The following is a 13,658-nucleotide window of genomic DNA, read 5'->3' as shown; positions in this document are numbered from 1 at the left end:
GCTGGTTCTTCCTTGCTGCCTGGGCTTTTCTCGAGCTGTGGCGGGGGGAGGCTCCTCTCCAGCTGCGGTGTGCAGGCTTCTCATTGCAGTGGCTTGTCTCGTGGAGCCCAGGCTGTCGGACGCGCTGGCTTCAGTGGTCGCGGCCCCCAGGCTCCAGAGCACAGGCTTCAGTCATTGCGGCACACGGGCTTAGGTGCTCCAAGGCTTGTGAGATCTTCCCGGACCAGGGAAAGAACCCGTGTGTCCCCTACACTGGCAGGCAGATTCTTTACCCCTGAGCCACCAGGGAGGCCCCAGAATTAATTTCAAAATGCAGCACTTAACGCTCAGATCGCACAGAAGGAAAGCAGGCAGTTGCCAGCACGGTCACAAGGAAGTCAGTGCTCCCTAGCCGACAGGAGCCGCTTGACCGCCCAGCCCTTGGGTTGCGTCGCCGCTGCACTGTGCCTGGACGCCCCGGGAGGGCCTGCTGCTGGGAGTCCCCCGTGCTGTGTTCCAGGTGCTGGGCTGGATCCGGAATGGAGAGTCCATGCTGAACGCCGGGCTCATCGCGGCCAGCTCGCTGCAGGAGGCGGAGCAGCTGCAGAGGGAGCACGAGCAGTTCCAGCACGCCATCGAGGTAGGGACCCGGGCGCCCTCGGAGCCCGGCCCCTCCGGCCTCAGGGCCAGCCCGCTAGGCCCCCTCTCAAGGCCCCGACCCTGGGCCCCAGGACGGCCGCGCCTGCAAACCTGCACTCAGCGCATCACAGGAGCAGGTAGTCCAGCAAGCGCTGGATGCGCCCATGCCACCAGGGCGGCCTTGCCACAAGGGCCCCGGGGGCCAAGGGTGGCTCCTGCCGAGCCCCTGCTGTCCCGTGGCTGGCAGGCCCCGGCAGGAACACCTCGGCACCAGGGCGCCCAAGCTGGGGTCTTCGCTGAGGTTCCATCCATTTTGCTGGTCTCAGAGGCACAGCCCGCTGCTGTGTAATCAGTCTTGACAGAGCAGGGTGTGCACTGGGGGTGGTTATTTTCATAGATCCATTGTTATTTTCATAAATCCAGTGGATTTTCATAGATCCATTGTCTGGCTCGGACCTCCAGAGTTGGTTCATTCTTGGCTTTTTCTAACTGTGTCTTTCTTTATCTTTTTTCTTTTAATCAATAGTTCTTGAAAACCTGACTTGTCCAAAGTATAAGGTCCAAGTGAAATAAAGAGTGTTCATTTAGACCACCTTTTTCTCCACTCATTCATTTGCCTCTGGCTGCTCTTAGGAGAAGGATCAATGGGCACAATACACTCAGAACATTTCAGCAGCTTTTTTTTTTCTAGAATATTGGCCACTAAGGGTTTTTCCTGCTGTTTCTGAAAAGTTGAAAATCCCGCAGCTGAGACCCATGCTGGAAAATTCCTAAGGCATTTATTTCATCCTTCATTGGGTAAACACAATTGTGGGTCGGCATAAGGACTTCCTTTTGCTAACCTGTCGGCCGTGTTTTTCCAAGTGTCCTAATGAAGTCGTGTTAACTGGAGTTGTTTCCGTGAAAGCAAGCAGCACTAAAGAAGCCGCAGCCTTCCCCGTGAGTGTGTGGCGTGACCCTCACCCAACTCAAGAGCCTCCCCTCTCCCCTCTCCCTTAGAAGACACACCAGAGCGCCCTGCAGGTCCAGCAGAAGGCCGAGGCCATGCTGCAAGCCAATCACTACGACATGGACATGATCCGCGACTGCGCCGAGAAGGTCGCCTCGCACTGGCAGCAGCTCATGCTCAAGATGGAAGACCGGCTGAAGCTGGTGAACGCGTCCGTGGCCTTCTACAAGACCTCGGAGCAGGTGGGGGCCCCTGCCCACGCGCCCCGAGGCCCTACTCCCTCGGGCGACTGAGTCCCTGCCTGGCCAGGCATTCCCGGACCAGTCAAGTCCCAGTGTAGCAGAGGAGAGCAGCCCCATAGACTTCGGATTATTCTTGCTTATTAGGATTATTATTCCTTAGGTATCAAGGAATAACAAGTTGGAAAGGATCTGAGAAGAGACATCCCTTTCCCTCTTATTTAAATATACGTCCTGAAGCAGGGCGGATTGAGACAGGAAAATCCCCTTTCGTCTGTCCTTGTTCTGAAAAGCCCACGTGCATTCCCATATCTGGTGATGGCCTCAGTGCTCGAGCCAGGACCGGTCACCCCTCCTGTCCCCTGCCAGGAGGCCCCACTGAGCCCGGCCCCTGTCCCGCCACAGGTCTGCAGTGTCCTGGAGAGCCTGGAGCAGGAGTACAAGAGGGAAGAGGACTGGTGTGGAGGGGCTGACAAGCTGGGCCCCAACTCCGAGACGGACCACGTCACCCCCATGATCAGCAAGCACCTCGAGCAGAAGGAAGCGTTCCTGAAGGTATGGAGCTGGCCTTCTGGGTGCTGGTCCCTCACTCACGGGGTTCATAGGCCCACCTGAGCCTGGGGAGTATCTGGGTGCCTTCGTCCCCGCATGCCCCCAGTGTAGGGAGTGATGGGGTGACCCTGCTACCTTGGTGGCTCAGACGGTAAAAAAAAATCCACCTGCAATATAGGAGACTCAGGTTCGATCCCTGGGTCGGGAAGATCCCCTAGAGAAGGCTACCCACACCAGTATTCTTGCCTGGAGAATCCCATGGACAGAGAGGAACCTGGCAGGCTACAGTCCATGGGGTCACGAAGGGTCAGACATGACTGAGTGACTATCACCTTTCACTTTTGTATCAGCAACAAGTTAACTGATCAGAGATCTTGAAGTCTTTTTTCAGTTGTGATTTACGCTCTCCTAGTTTTCACAGAGAAAGACCTAGACAGAAATCCGTGTGTGTGAAGAATGGGTAGAAGTTCCAATACCAAGTGATTCTGAACTGACATGCAGAAATTGATTTGCTGAAACAAAAGTGCTTAGAGCTCAAAATACTCTTCTTTGGAAATTCAGCCTTTTTAGGAACAAAGACCATCTTGGAACATGTGTGAGCCCAGTGTAGAGTGGACACAGAGCAGGAACGCCCCTTGGGGTCACAGGACCAGTTACTAATACTTATTCAGGAAACGTTTCCTGCACGAGAAATTAATCCCATTCAGGCCCAGCCGGAAGTCTTGACTCTAAGAAGGTTTAAATAAGTCACTTTTCAAGGCTGCCTTGTTATTTTCATATACAGTCACACATGAGTCACTGGTGTGCTTCACAACAGTTAAATTTTAAAAAGGGGTTGAAAGGTTTAGCTACATTAATTTGGAACGGTTTTCCACCTTGCATTCTTCCACTTGTGAAAATGACCTCCTGGGTTCTGCTGGTGGCCACTCAGACGTGTTGAAAATAGGTTTGGAGTTTAGTGTCCACTGTTGCTTGAAGGAGTTGAGTTTTCCTCGTGGCTCCAGCATCTTGACCTTGGCCGACACCATATCCGGTCATGTGTAATCACTTCTGTTTCTGTTTCATTTTGAAGGTGATCCTCTGAGCTGACAGAGTTATTAGAGTTATTGTTTGGTCTGAGAGAGCAAATTGTAACTCTTTGAAAACTCTTAAACCTAGTATCTGACCTGTTATGAGCTTCTCCCACAGAGGTTTTCTTTTAAGCAAATTAAGGTGGGAAAATGGAGCTTCCGGGGTCTTCAGTTACAACTGTTCAAATAGAACCTGAAAGCCCCTACCCCTGCTTGTTGCTGCCGTTTAAGTTGACAAACAAAAATCAAACACAGACCGGGTCAGATTCTTTCATTCATCTAGGATTATGTCTTTGACATGTTGGACATTTTCAAACATTTTATTGTAGAAGTTTAAAACTGTGTACAAAAATTGAGAGAATGGATAATGAACCCCTGTGTACTTCTCACCCAGCTTCAGTCATTACCAACATGTGGGTATAAGCCCATCTTTACTGGATAATTTTAAATTCTAGGTATTATGCCAGTGTATTTATAAGTACTTCTGTGTGTGTCTAAGTATTTAAATTCTTCCTTTCTGAAACCATTGAAGGTATGAAAGTGTTAGTCGCTCAGTCGTGTCCAGCTCTTTTGTGACCCCATGGACGGTAGTCCTCCAGGCTTCTCTGTCCGTGGAATTCTTCAGGCAAGAGTACTGGAGTGGGTGGCCATTTCCTCCTCCAGGGGATCTTCCTGACCCAGGGATTGAACCCAGGTCTCCTGCATTGCCGGCAGATTCTTTACCATCTGAGCCGCTAGGGAATCCCTCTGAAACCGTTCTGTAACCAGAATACCATTATCGGATCTGAAAAAGTAATAACAACTTATTTTATGTAAAATTCAGCAGTGTTCAAATTTCTCCAGGTGTCTCATGAATTTGTTTCTATACCTGGTCTTAATTAAAATCCAGACAAGGCCCATGCATTGATTTGTTTGGTATGTCTCTTAAATCTCAGTCTAAACCTATCCTCCCTTTTTCAATTAGCATTTATTAAGAAAAGAAATGAATTATTCATACTGTGGAGTTTCCCTCACCCCGGGTCTGATGATTGCATCCTGTGGGTCACTTAGCACCATCCTGGATTCTCTCCATTTCTCTTGGCTGGATGGAGGGCCTTGATCAGGTTTGGGTTTGAGTGAGTGTGTGGGGCGTACTTAGGGTGCCTCATGGGTGATGCTCTGTGTTTCCCATGGCATTGCCTCGGGACCTGCACTGTCCCCTCCTGCTGTCTCTGTGATCTGAAGGTTTATCAGAGCCTCAGACACGGTAAGCCCGTAGCATCCCTCGTGTACTTTCACATCAGCCTTTAATCCACTGGGTTTAGCTGCCAGTGGTGGTATCACTTCATGAGGAGCTGCACCAGGGTGGTAATCTTATTGTTCCTTCTGTCTTGGTTAGATGGAAATTATTTCCTCCTCAGTTATTTGGTTACGCTAGAATAGAGTTTGGCCAAATAATGTGGGATTTATGCGTGACCGTTTCCCTCTGTTGATGATTTTCAGAATAATGAGCTGTTTCCCCGGCAACCTCTGCCTATGATCAGTGTGTTCTTGTAGCATCATCATGGATTTTAGCATTTGGTGTGTTTCAGTCACTCGCTGAATTCAGGTGTATGTCTTTTCATATCCTAAATTTGTCCTGCTGGTGACAGCCCTTTCCAGCCAGGCTGGCTCGGACATCCTTTTGACATGACCCTAGCAGTCTTCATGACTTTCTTGCTGTTTGACATGACAGCTTATTTCAGTCTGATCAGTAGAGGCTCATGGTGTATTTTTCTCATTAAAAAAAAGATAACCGCAGCCCCTGAAAAGGCCTAGGAACAGTGCTCAGCCCACTGATGACGAGTGTCCCTTGTGCCCAGGTTGTGGGCTCTTAGTACCGTTCACTTACAAGAAGGACACGGAGCTCCTTGAGGAAAAGATTGACTCCAGATGTGGGCTAAGCAATGGGCAAGATATTTCCCTTTCTAATATAATTAAGGGATTTTAATCCCTTTAATCCCCCGAACCATTTTGATTTATATTTATCTGTCTTCTGTTAAATAAAACTTTAATACACTAATGAAATTACTTATTTGACTTCTAAACGTATGCTGTCAGTTGTCTGTTACCGCAGTAAAACCATATAACAAACCACCGTGCAGTTCAGTGGCTCAAACCAAAGGGTTACAGGCTAAGACCTGACGGCTAAATGCATTTACTCACATTGATTTAAGTGTCATCCGTGGCTGCCTTCAGCTACAGTGGGCAGGTTGAGTAGGTACAGCAGAGACACAGAGACTGCGTGACTCGAGAGCCGAAAATACGTACTGTCTGCCCACTGCAGAATTCCCAGTACGGTTTAACCCAGCCCTCCAACCTAGAGTTTCTCCCAGGGCTACGATCAGGTATTGGCCAGGGATGCAGTCACCTCAAGGCTAAACTGGGAAGAAAGGCGTCACTTCCCCTCTGGCTGCAGCCCAGTGGTCACCTTCAGTCCCTGGCCCCCTAGACCTCGCCATAAGGTGGCTCTCAACATAGCAGCTGGCTTCATCGGAGCAAAGGTGCCAAGACTGAGATTTTTTTTTTTTAATTGCAATGGGATTCAGCCTATGTATTCTCCAGACTACAAATTGGCCAGATGGACGCTTTAGATGTGTGATAGAGCTCCATGCCCCCGTCAGTGGTATACACCGAAGGCATGTCTGTGTGAACCCTGTGAACATGTTGCTCTGCTTTGTTGCTTAGGCTTGCACGCTTGCCAGGAGGAATGCGGACGTCTTCCTGAAGTACCTGCACAGGAACAGCGTGAACATGCCAGGCATGGTGACACACATCAAAGCCCCCGAGCAGCAAGTGAAAAGTGAGTGCGCCAGGGCTCGGCTGGCGGAGCAGCGGGCAGCGGATGCTCGGACGTCTGCTCCAGGGCCTCGTTTCATCTTTTAAAAAAATTTTTGGTGTTTTTATTTTTGTTTCAGTTATGAAAGTATGATATTACATTTATAGGAGACTTGGAAGACACAGAACTAAGTTACATATAGTTCCACTATATATTACAGTGTTTTAAGTAGATAATTAAGACTTTTAGTTGGGGTTACAATATCAAACTCGCAAAAATTTGTAGAATGAAAATGCAGAGAAGTAGAGGATGTAGTAGACCTGGAAAGCACTCTGCACCAGTTCAACACAGTTAAGATTTATCCAGTTTTCACACAACAGTAGGATACAAATTCCATTCCAATTCCCATAGACGATAAACTAGGAGACGCTGGAACATATCCAGGGACATAAAACAATGTGCAAGAGTTTCATGGTCTAAAGGTATTGAAGTCATACAGAGTCTGTTCTCTTATCACTGTGGAATTATGTTAGAAATCAGTATCAAAAGATATTTGAAAAGAACCCCTTTTTTTAAGTGCAGTGTGACATTTACCAAGAGAGATCTTTGACTTAGCCATTGAAAGCTTCAATAAAGTTAGAATGAAAAATCACAGAGGGTGATTGCAGAGAAGAAAGCATGTAAATGAGAAACTAATGTCAAAATGAGAAATTAATATCAAAGATACTATAAAAACCCCACATATTTGGAAATTAAATGTCCACTAGGGGTTCATTTTAAATGTCTTTAATTCTGTTAATCATAAGTTATCTTACTTTAGTAATAAAATATTTAATAAACATAGGTTTATAATTTATTGAGTCAAGTTGAGGGAGAAAATGCAACATGTTCAAGATATTTATTAACATAGACTGTTTTATTCAAAGTAAGTGAAAATATGAATTGGGGGAAAAATGAAAACCAGAATTATCTATAGGCCAATTATTTTTAAAAGTTTAAATCACAAAAATGATATACCCATTTTATTGCTACACTGTTACCAGTTTTATATACTTAAAGCAGTATTAATAAAAGCAAATTGCAAAAGAAAGTTATGTAGATGGGTATCCTTTGAATTTAAAAATCTGTAAAAACCATATACACACATTCAGAAATGCATCGAAAAAGACCTGGGAGCAATTATACTAGACTGTAGGTAGCATTGAGACAAGTGGAAGTTAAGGCTACTGATAATTTTTAAGCCATAGAATTCTGATTGACTATTTTGCAATAAAAATGCATCCAAGTGATATATCACTTTCAACTTAATCATAATTGTTTCTACAAGTTGAATTGGAATGACATGGAAGTGGGTCCTCAGGAAATGATGAGAGTTGTTTAAAACTATTGATACTTGGGCATTGTTCTATCAGCTTCCATCCTCACCCAAGCCTCAGCACTGCCTCAGGCAGAGGCTACAAAAATAATAGACTAGAAAAGACTTAGAGCCATTTCATTTTAAGCAGTAGGTTAATTTTTTGACAGGTTTCAAGTTTCAGTCCTAATTAGTTTCACTAAACTAGTTCACTTTCTCAAGCAAAGAGACCATAGCAATACCAACCACCAAGCTGCGGGTACATGTGACTCGCAGGCTCCTGCTTCTCACAGCACTGAGCTGTGAGGAACTTGGTAAATGTTTGTGGGAAAGTTGTTTTCCAATCAAGTTATATTCTAGATATCACTTATTTGATTTGCAATTCCAGTCAGGGAATCTTTTTCTAAAGTTGTTTTTTTTTTTAATCTGTTTATTTTATAAAATTCTTGAGTAAAAACAGACTCACTGTAAAGGATTTTTAAAGTGTACAGACTTTATAAATTACCTAATTCCTTTGCCAGTGGTAACCTCTGTGAGGACCTTTGTGCATCCCTTCTGTGCGTGTAGATGGACATCCAGATACAAACATGTTTAGCTTCAACTCACCCATCTGGCTTTTTCGTTTTTGTGTGTGTGTGTGTTTTTTTTTTTTTAATCACAACGGGACTATATTCCCCTGCAAGTTTCGTCTTTCACTTAGTAATAATCTTACTCTATATCAGAATTGAGAGACCTGGTCTGTTGTTTTTCTTGTCCAGCACTGTACCGATTCCGTAATTGATTTAACGTGACCCCTAACTGACGTTCTCTTACGTTGCTGCCAGTTTTTGCAAACAGCACCTCGGTGTGTGTGCATCTGTACAGGTCGTGTTGGGAGCTTGTATCAGCAGCGTATCTGAAAGATAAATACCTGGTTCAAGGTTGCGCACACCTCGCTGTCATTGCCCGTTGCCCAGTTACCATCTGCTGGGTCTGTACTCCATTTCCCTCCCCCAGTAATACACGTACGCAGGTTTCCCCTGTCCCTCCAGCCCAGGGCAGCATGGTCCTGGCCAGGAAAATGGCGAAAACTGATCCCGTTGCTTGAGTGAGACGAAACGTGTGTCCATATTTTTAGTTGGCCACATATCATTTCATAAAATCACGACCTTCATGTTTGTATGCCTTGCTCATTTTGCCGACAGGTTATTCACATTTTCCCCATTCACTAGTCGGTAAATTCGGAGAAGGCAATGGCAACCCCACTCCAGTACTCTTGCCTGGAAAATCCCATGAACGGAGGAGCCTGGTAGGCTGCAGTCCCTGGGATCGCTAGGAGTCGGACACGACTGAGCGACTTCACTTTCACTTTTCACTTTCATGCATTGGAGAAGGAAATGGCAACCCACTCCAGTGTTCTTGCCTGGAGAATTCCCAAGGACGGGGGGAGCCTGGTGGGCTGCCATCTATGGGGTCGCACAGTGTCGGACACAACTGAAGCGACTTAGCAGCAGCAGTTGGTAAATTAGATCCATGTCTCATTTGTTCCCAGTGGTTTTTCTGGGCTCTTCATTGGTGTAATATTTTTATGTATGCGCTGTTTCATTTGATCATGACAATTTTAATTGTCATGTAATCAGATTGTTGTCTTACGTTTTCCTTTCTGGCTTCGTGCTTCTTGACTTCACGTCCTCTCCTCTCCTAAGAGTTTGGTTTTGGTTTTGTTTTTAACACCCTTCATTTTCTTCTACCGCGCCACCATTTTGACTGGCGTTTTTGTGTGTGTGTGTGAATTAATTTATTAATTTTAGTTGAAGACCTGCTGAAGTCCCTTCTGCGGGAATGTTCTCAGGGTCTTGCACAAAATACCTAATAATGGTGTTTTCCCAGGCATCCTCAGATTTCCCCAACAAGGAGCACAGTCGCTACCCCACTGACCCTGCTGACCTGAGGGGTTAGAGGCTGGCTCAGTGTCCAGTGACCTCAGTCTTAAGAGTGAGCTGGAGCGGTCTGGACAGGCATGTGAAGACAACCAGGCAGGCAGGCAGCGTGGCTCAGTATCTGATGATCTGCAGGGGCATTTGCGTTTAAAAATCTCTAAATATAAAGATGCCTGCCATTTTCCGGGCATGTTGATTGACTGCGGGCACTGCTGTGCGGCTCTCTGCTTGCTCTCTCAGATATCTTGAACGAGCTCTTCCAGCGGGAGAATAGGGTGCTGCACTACTGGACCATGAGGAAGCGGCGGCTGGACCAGTGCCAGCAGTACGTGGTCTTTGAGCGAAGCGCCAAGCAGGTCAGTCACCCTCCGGCCCCTGCTCCCCACGCTCAGGCTGCCGCCATCAGATGGGCAGCTGCTGACCCTGCAGTGGATGGCAGATCACGCCCTCATGCGCAGACACCACTTTGCCTTGCCTTTTACTTAAGTTCGTTGCAGGAAAACCCCACAGCCTCGTGCACGTGTGTCCCTCGGTGATTTTGGCCTCAACAAGCATGCCATTCAGCTCTGCCCAGCAGTCACCATCATGATGATTTCAGTCACTGGAAAATAATACAGGCGCAGCTTTTTAGATCACTGTGTCTACATTTTCAAGATACAAATTGTGCTTTTCAGATAAATGGAGCTAATGTTGAGAACTGTGGCAGCATTTCTCAGAATTCAGTAGAGTCAAAAAACTCTGCCGTACCTTTGGCTAAGGCAGAGACATCGAGAGGATGCGTTTGCCATATCCCCCCGACCCCTCAGAAGTCATTTTGGGATCAAGGCCTTCAGCCCCAATGATCAGTCGTGGAGGTCGTTTTAGGGTAAAGTCTGTCTGATTCTAACTCAAACAGGAAGATTCCCGTCACTTCTCTTTGGCCTTAACAGTCATGTAAGAATCCATAAATTGTTAGCACAGAGTCTGGAGGGGCGGGAGCGGGGAGGGGATGGAGCTTTTCTCGGAACCCCGTGAGCTGTCTCAGTCCCCGGGGCCTCCCCAGGGCTCCTAGTCCCCGGGGACCGCGCCGGACCTGCACCGTCTGCTCCATCCTCCTGGAAACCTCCCTGACGCAGACCTGACCCAGAGTAGGTGTCTAGTCACAGAAAGAGTGTTTTTCTCCGCACAGGTTTCCCTCTTGTGGAACAGACTCCCTTTAATCTGGTAAATGTCAGTCTCTCACCGTGGGGCCTGCTGCCCAGAACTGCTTGGTGTCCCAGGGTGGAAGCAGGATTCAGGGTCCCCGGACCTGGTGCCCTGACCCTAACCTGGCCTCTCCCTCATCTTGACTGACTCTCCAGGATGCAGTGATCATAATGGCCAGCAGGGGCGGAGAGCAGTAGTATTTTTTAGTGTTTAAAGTCCACTTTCTTAACATTTTCAAAAAGAGAATCCAACCATATTTCAGATTGACAGAGGCCTGATTTGATTTCTAATTAGAGACGGTTTCATCATCTTCTCTCACACATCTTTCTTATCTCTCTGTTGAAAGACAAGTAGTCATTCAGCAACAGAGAACAAAGTTGTAAATAATTCCCTTGACAAAGAGAAATAATGGAACACGCTGCTGCTGTTTCCTAAAGTCAGCTCATTTGCCGGAAATTTAAGATCATTCCGTTTTTGCCGTGACAGAGGATGACCGTCAGCCCTGCGGCCCTGTTGGGCTGGGCTCTGGTCTGCACAGTAACAGCAGACACGCAGGAAATACCGAGTGTGGGACACGCTGGTCTTGGTGGCCCCGGCCGGCTCGAGGGTTCGGGACGAGGCCCTGGGGTTCCGGGTGGGCCTGTGGCCAGAGACCCCGCCTCTGCTCTGCGCCCCTCGGGGCTCCGGGCTGCTCCTCCCTCCCTTATCTCCTGCAAGCTGGCGTTCAGTTCAGGGCTCGTTCTTGTTTCTTTTTCCTCTCTCCTTATCGCACACTATCGGTATCTCCCAGCCCTGACCTCCCGTTTCTGGTGTCCGGATTTAGAGACCCCACCTCCCTCCTTCCACTGGGGCCTTAACCAAAGCCGAAGTGGACCTGAGGCTCCCCGCGTGCCGTGTCCCCCCGTGTCTTCCCTGATTTCTGCCTTCCCCTCATCTTCCCATTCCCACCCCTTCATTGGGTTCCTCTGCCCTCCCCTCTCCCACTTTGAGCCAGCTCGGGAACCTGCCCAGCCGTGTCCTGTCTACACCTCTGGGCCAGTTTGCTAACCAATGTTGCTTCCTTGCCAATCCCTTTTCCAAACAGCAACCCCATTCACTTCCAGGCCAAAGATCCAGGCCCTGTGACCCCCAAGGTTCCCCCCTCCCCCTGCCCAGGGCTCTTCCCTCTCAGCCCATCCCTTCTCAGCCAGGGAGTCCCTCCGGGTCACAAGGACAGGGCCCTGGCCTCTCCCATCCCGAGCGCCCCCCTCAGCACCTGCCTGCGTGGTAGACACTCAGGCACCGCTCCCTCTGTGAGCAGAACCGCTAGGGACCTTTGAGGGAACTGACCTCCATGGTTTCTGCCTTGACTCAGTGTCAGCATTGCTTTCGAGGTGGAATAGCTACACTCCAGCAAAACAAAAGTAAATTCTCAGCCAGGATGGTGCACAGCAAGTCTTCTGGGTTGTGGCTTTCTTTTCAAAAATAAAAGTGTTAATAGAGACAGTGATGCTTCTGTTCTTAGACCAGCAAATCACACTGGACCCAGAGATTATGAGGGCAGATATGGAAGCATTTTTGCTTTTACGTGTTTTTTCTGTAGTGTTCCTTTTTTAGGTGCGTATGTTTAAGCAAGTTTGATTTCATTTGCAAAGCGGGTAGAAGGGGAAAAACTGCTTCTGTCTAAAAACATGAAGGAGGGAGTAGGAGTTAAACTGTATCCTTCTGTTGCAGCCTGAGCCTGGCCAGCCCCCCTCTTCCCATGCGGTGTCATCTCTCTCCTCCATCTGGGAGGTTGAGCCTCAGCTCCCTCCAGCCTGTCCCGGAGCATCTTACATGTAATGAGAAGGCTCCTCTGTGGGAGCCCCCAGAAGGCAAGTGGGTGCTGCCCGAGGGCCCGCTGAAGGCAGGAACAGTGAGAAAGGCCTCAAGCTGCACATTTGAAAGTTGGGCCTTTGCGCCTGCTTTCTTTTCTCTCTCTCTCTCTTCTTTTATTAGTTAGAGCTCCCCAGGAAGGTTCTCAAGTCCCATGACGTGAATGTCAGTGTTCAGCAGCTCCAGGGTCTCCGACCTCATGCACGCTGTCTCAGGCCTCTTCAGGAAGGATGTTCAGTGCACTCTTGTGGTCCTTTAGGTCCAAGGTCGTAAGAAACTCTTGAACTTGTTAGGCCTTGTGGATGCCCAAGTGACACGATCCCATTTTTCCAGAAGGTCCACTTTTTCTTCTCCTTTTGGAAGGAGGATACGTGCTTGAGATGCTCGTCTCTCTTTGAGGGAGAGTTTCTAGCTGGCGGGCCAGCCTGGGCCTGCGGGTGTTTAAATGAGATGCCGGGGAGCAGGGCCTTGCTTCACCGCCGCCGAGGCCTGAACTCTCTCCCACTCCTGCATCTAGGCTCTGGAGTGGATCCACGACAGCGGGGAGTTCTACCTGTCCACGCACACGTCCACGGGCTCGAGCATCCAGCACACCCAGGAGCTGCTGAAGGAGCACGAGGACTTTCAGATCACCGCCAAGGTGAGCTCGCAGCGGCCCCAGGCCTCAGTGGCTGCCGGGTGTTGCCCAGATAACCTCGAACCGCATGTGTGTGCATGCTCAGTCATGTCCGACTCTGTGTGGCCCGTGGACTGTAGCCACTGGGCTCCTATGTCCATGGGAGTCTGCAGGCAAGAATACTAGAGTGGGTTGCCATTTCCTTCTCCAGGGGATCTTCCTGACGCAGGGACTGAACCCACACAGGAGACTTCTTTACCATCTCAGCCACCGGGGAATCCTATTTTGTATAAATAAGGTCTTAAAAATATCGTTGAAGACGTACCTTATAAAATGGAGGAATGGGGTGGGCCAGAGGGGCCGTTAGACCTTAATTCAGGGACAATTCTGAGCCCTTTTCACGCTGTCCCCACCTGTGCCTTCATTTATCTGTTTCCTCTTATTCCTCGGATTTTCTGGAAAGCCCCACTCCTCCTTTATTTCTTCTCACTTCTTGGTCCTTTTC

The 13,658-nt window shown here is 48.3% G+C and overlaps 1 protein-coding gene across 3 annotated transcripts in view; it reads left to right on the top strand.

Annotated features, from left to right (window-relative positions):
- Nucleotides 1–13,658, top strand: part of TRIO (trio Rho guanine nucleotide exchange factor) — a 355,929-nt gene that overhangs the window by 215,825 nt on the left and 126,446 nt on the right. For all 3 annotated transcript variants that reach the window (XR_001919786.1, XM_018065520.1, XM_018065521.1), the window contains exons 16-21: nt 500–619; nt 1,618–1,809; nt 2,212–2,361; nt 6,135–6,249; nt 9,739–9,854; nt 13,055–13,177. Coding sequence is in view for 2 of the 3 variants with exons in the window: in XM_018065520.1 (XP_017921009.1) it covers nt 500–619; nt 1,618–1,809; nt 2,212–2,361; nt 6,135–6,249; nt 9,739–9,854; nt 13,055–13,177 (816 nt within the window). In the remaining variant the exon portion in view is untranslated. The remainder of the gene's footprint in view (nt 1–499; nt 620–1,617; nt 1,810–2,211; nt 2,362–6,134; nt 6,250–9,738; nt 9,855–13,054; nt 13,178–13,658) is intronic.

The sequence above is a fragment of the Capra hircus genome, chromosome 20 (assembly GCF_001704415.2).
Source record: "Capra hircus breed San Clemente chromosome 20, ASM170441v1, whole genome shotgun sequence".
Taxonomy (NCBI): domain Eukaryota; kingdom Metazoa; phylum Chordata; class Mammalia; order Artiodactyla; family Bovidae; genus Capra; species Capra hircus.
Note: the sequence above shows the minus strand (reverse complement) of the source record. Positions and strands in the feature narration are given on the sequence as shown.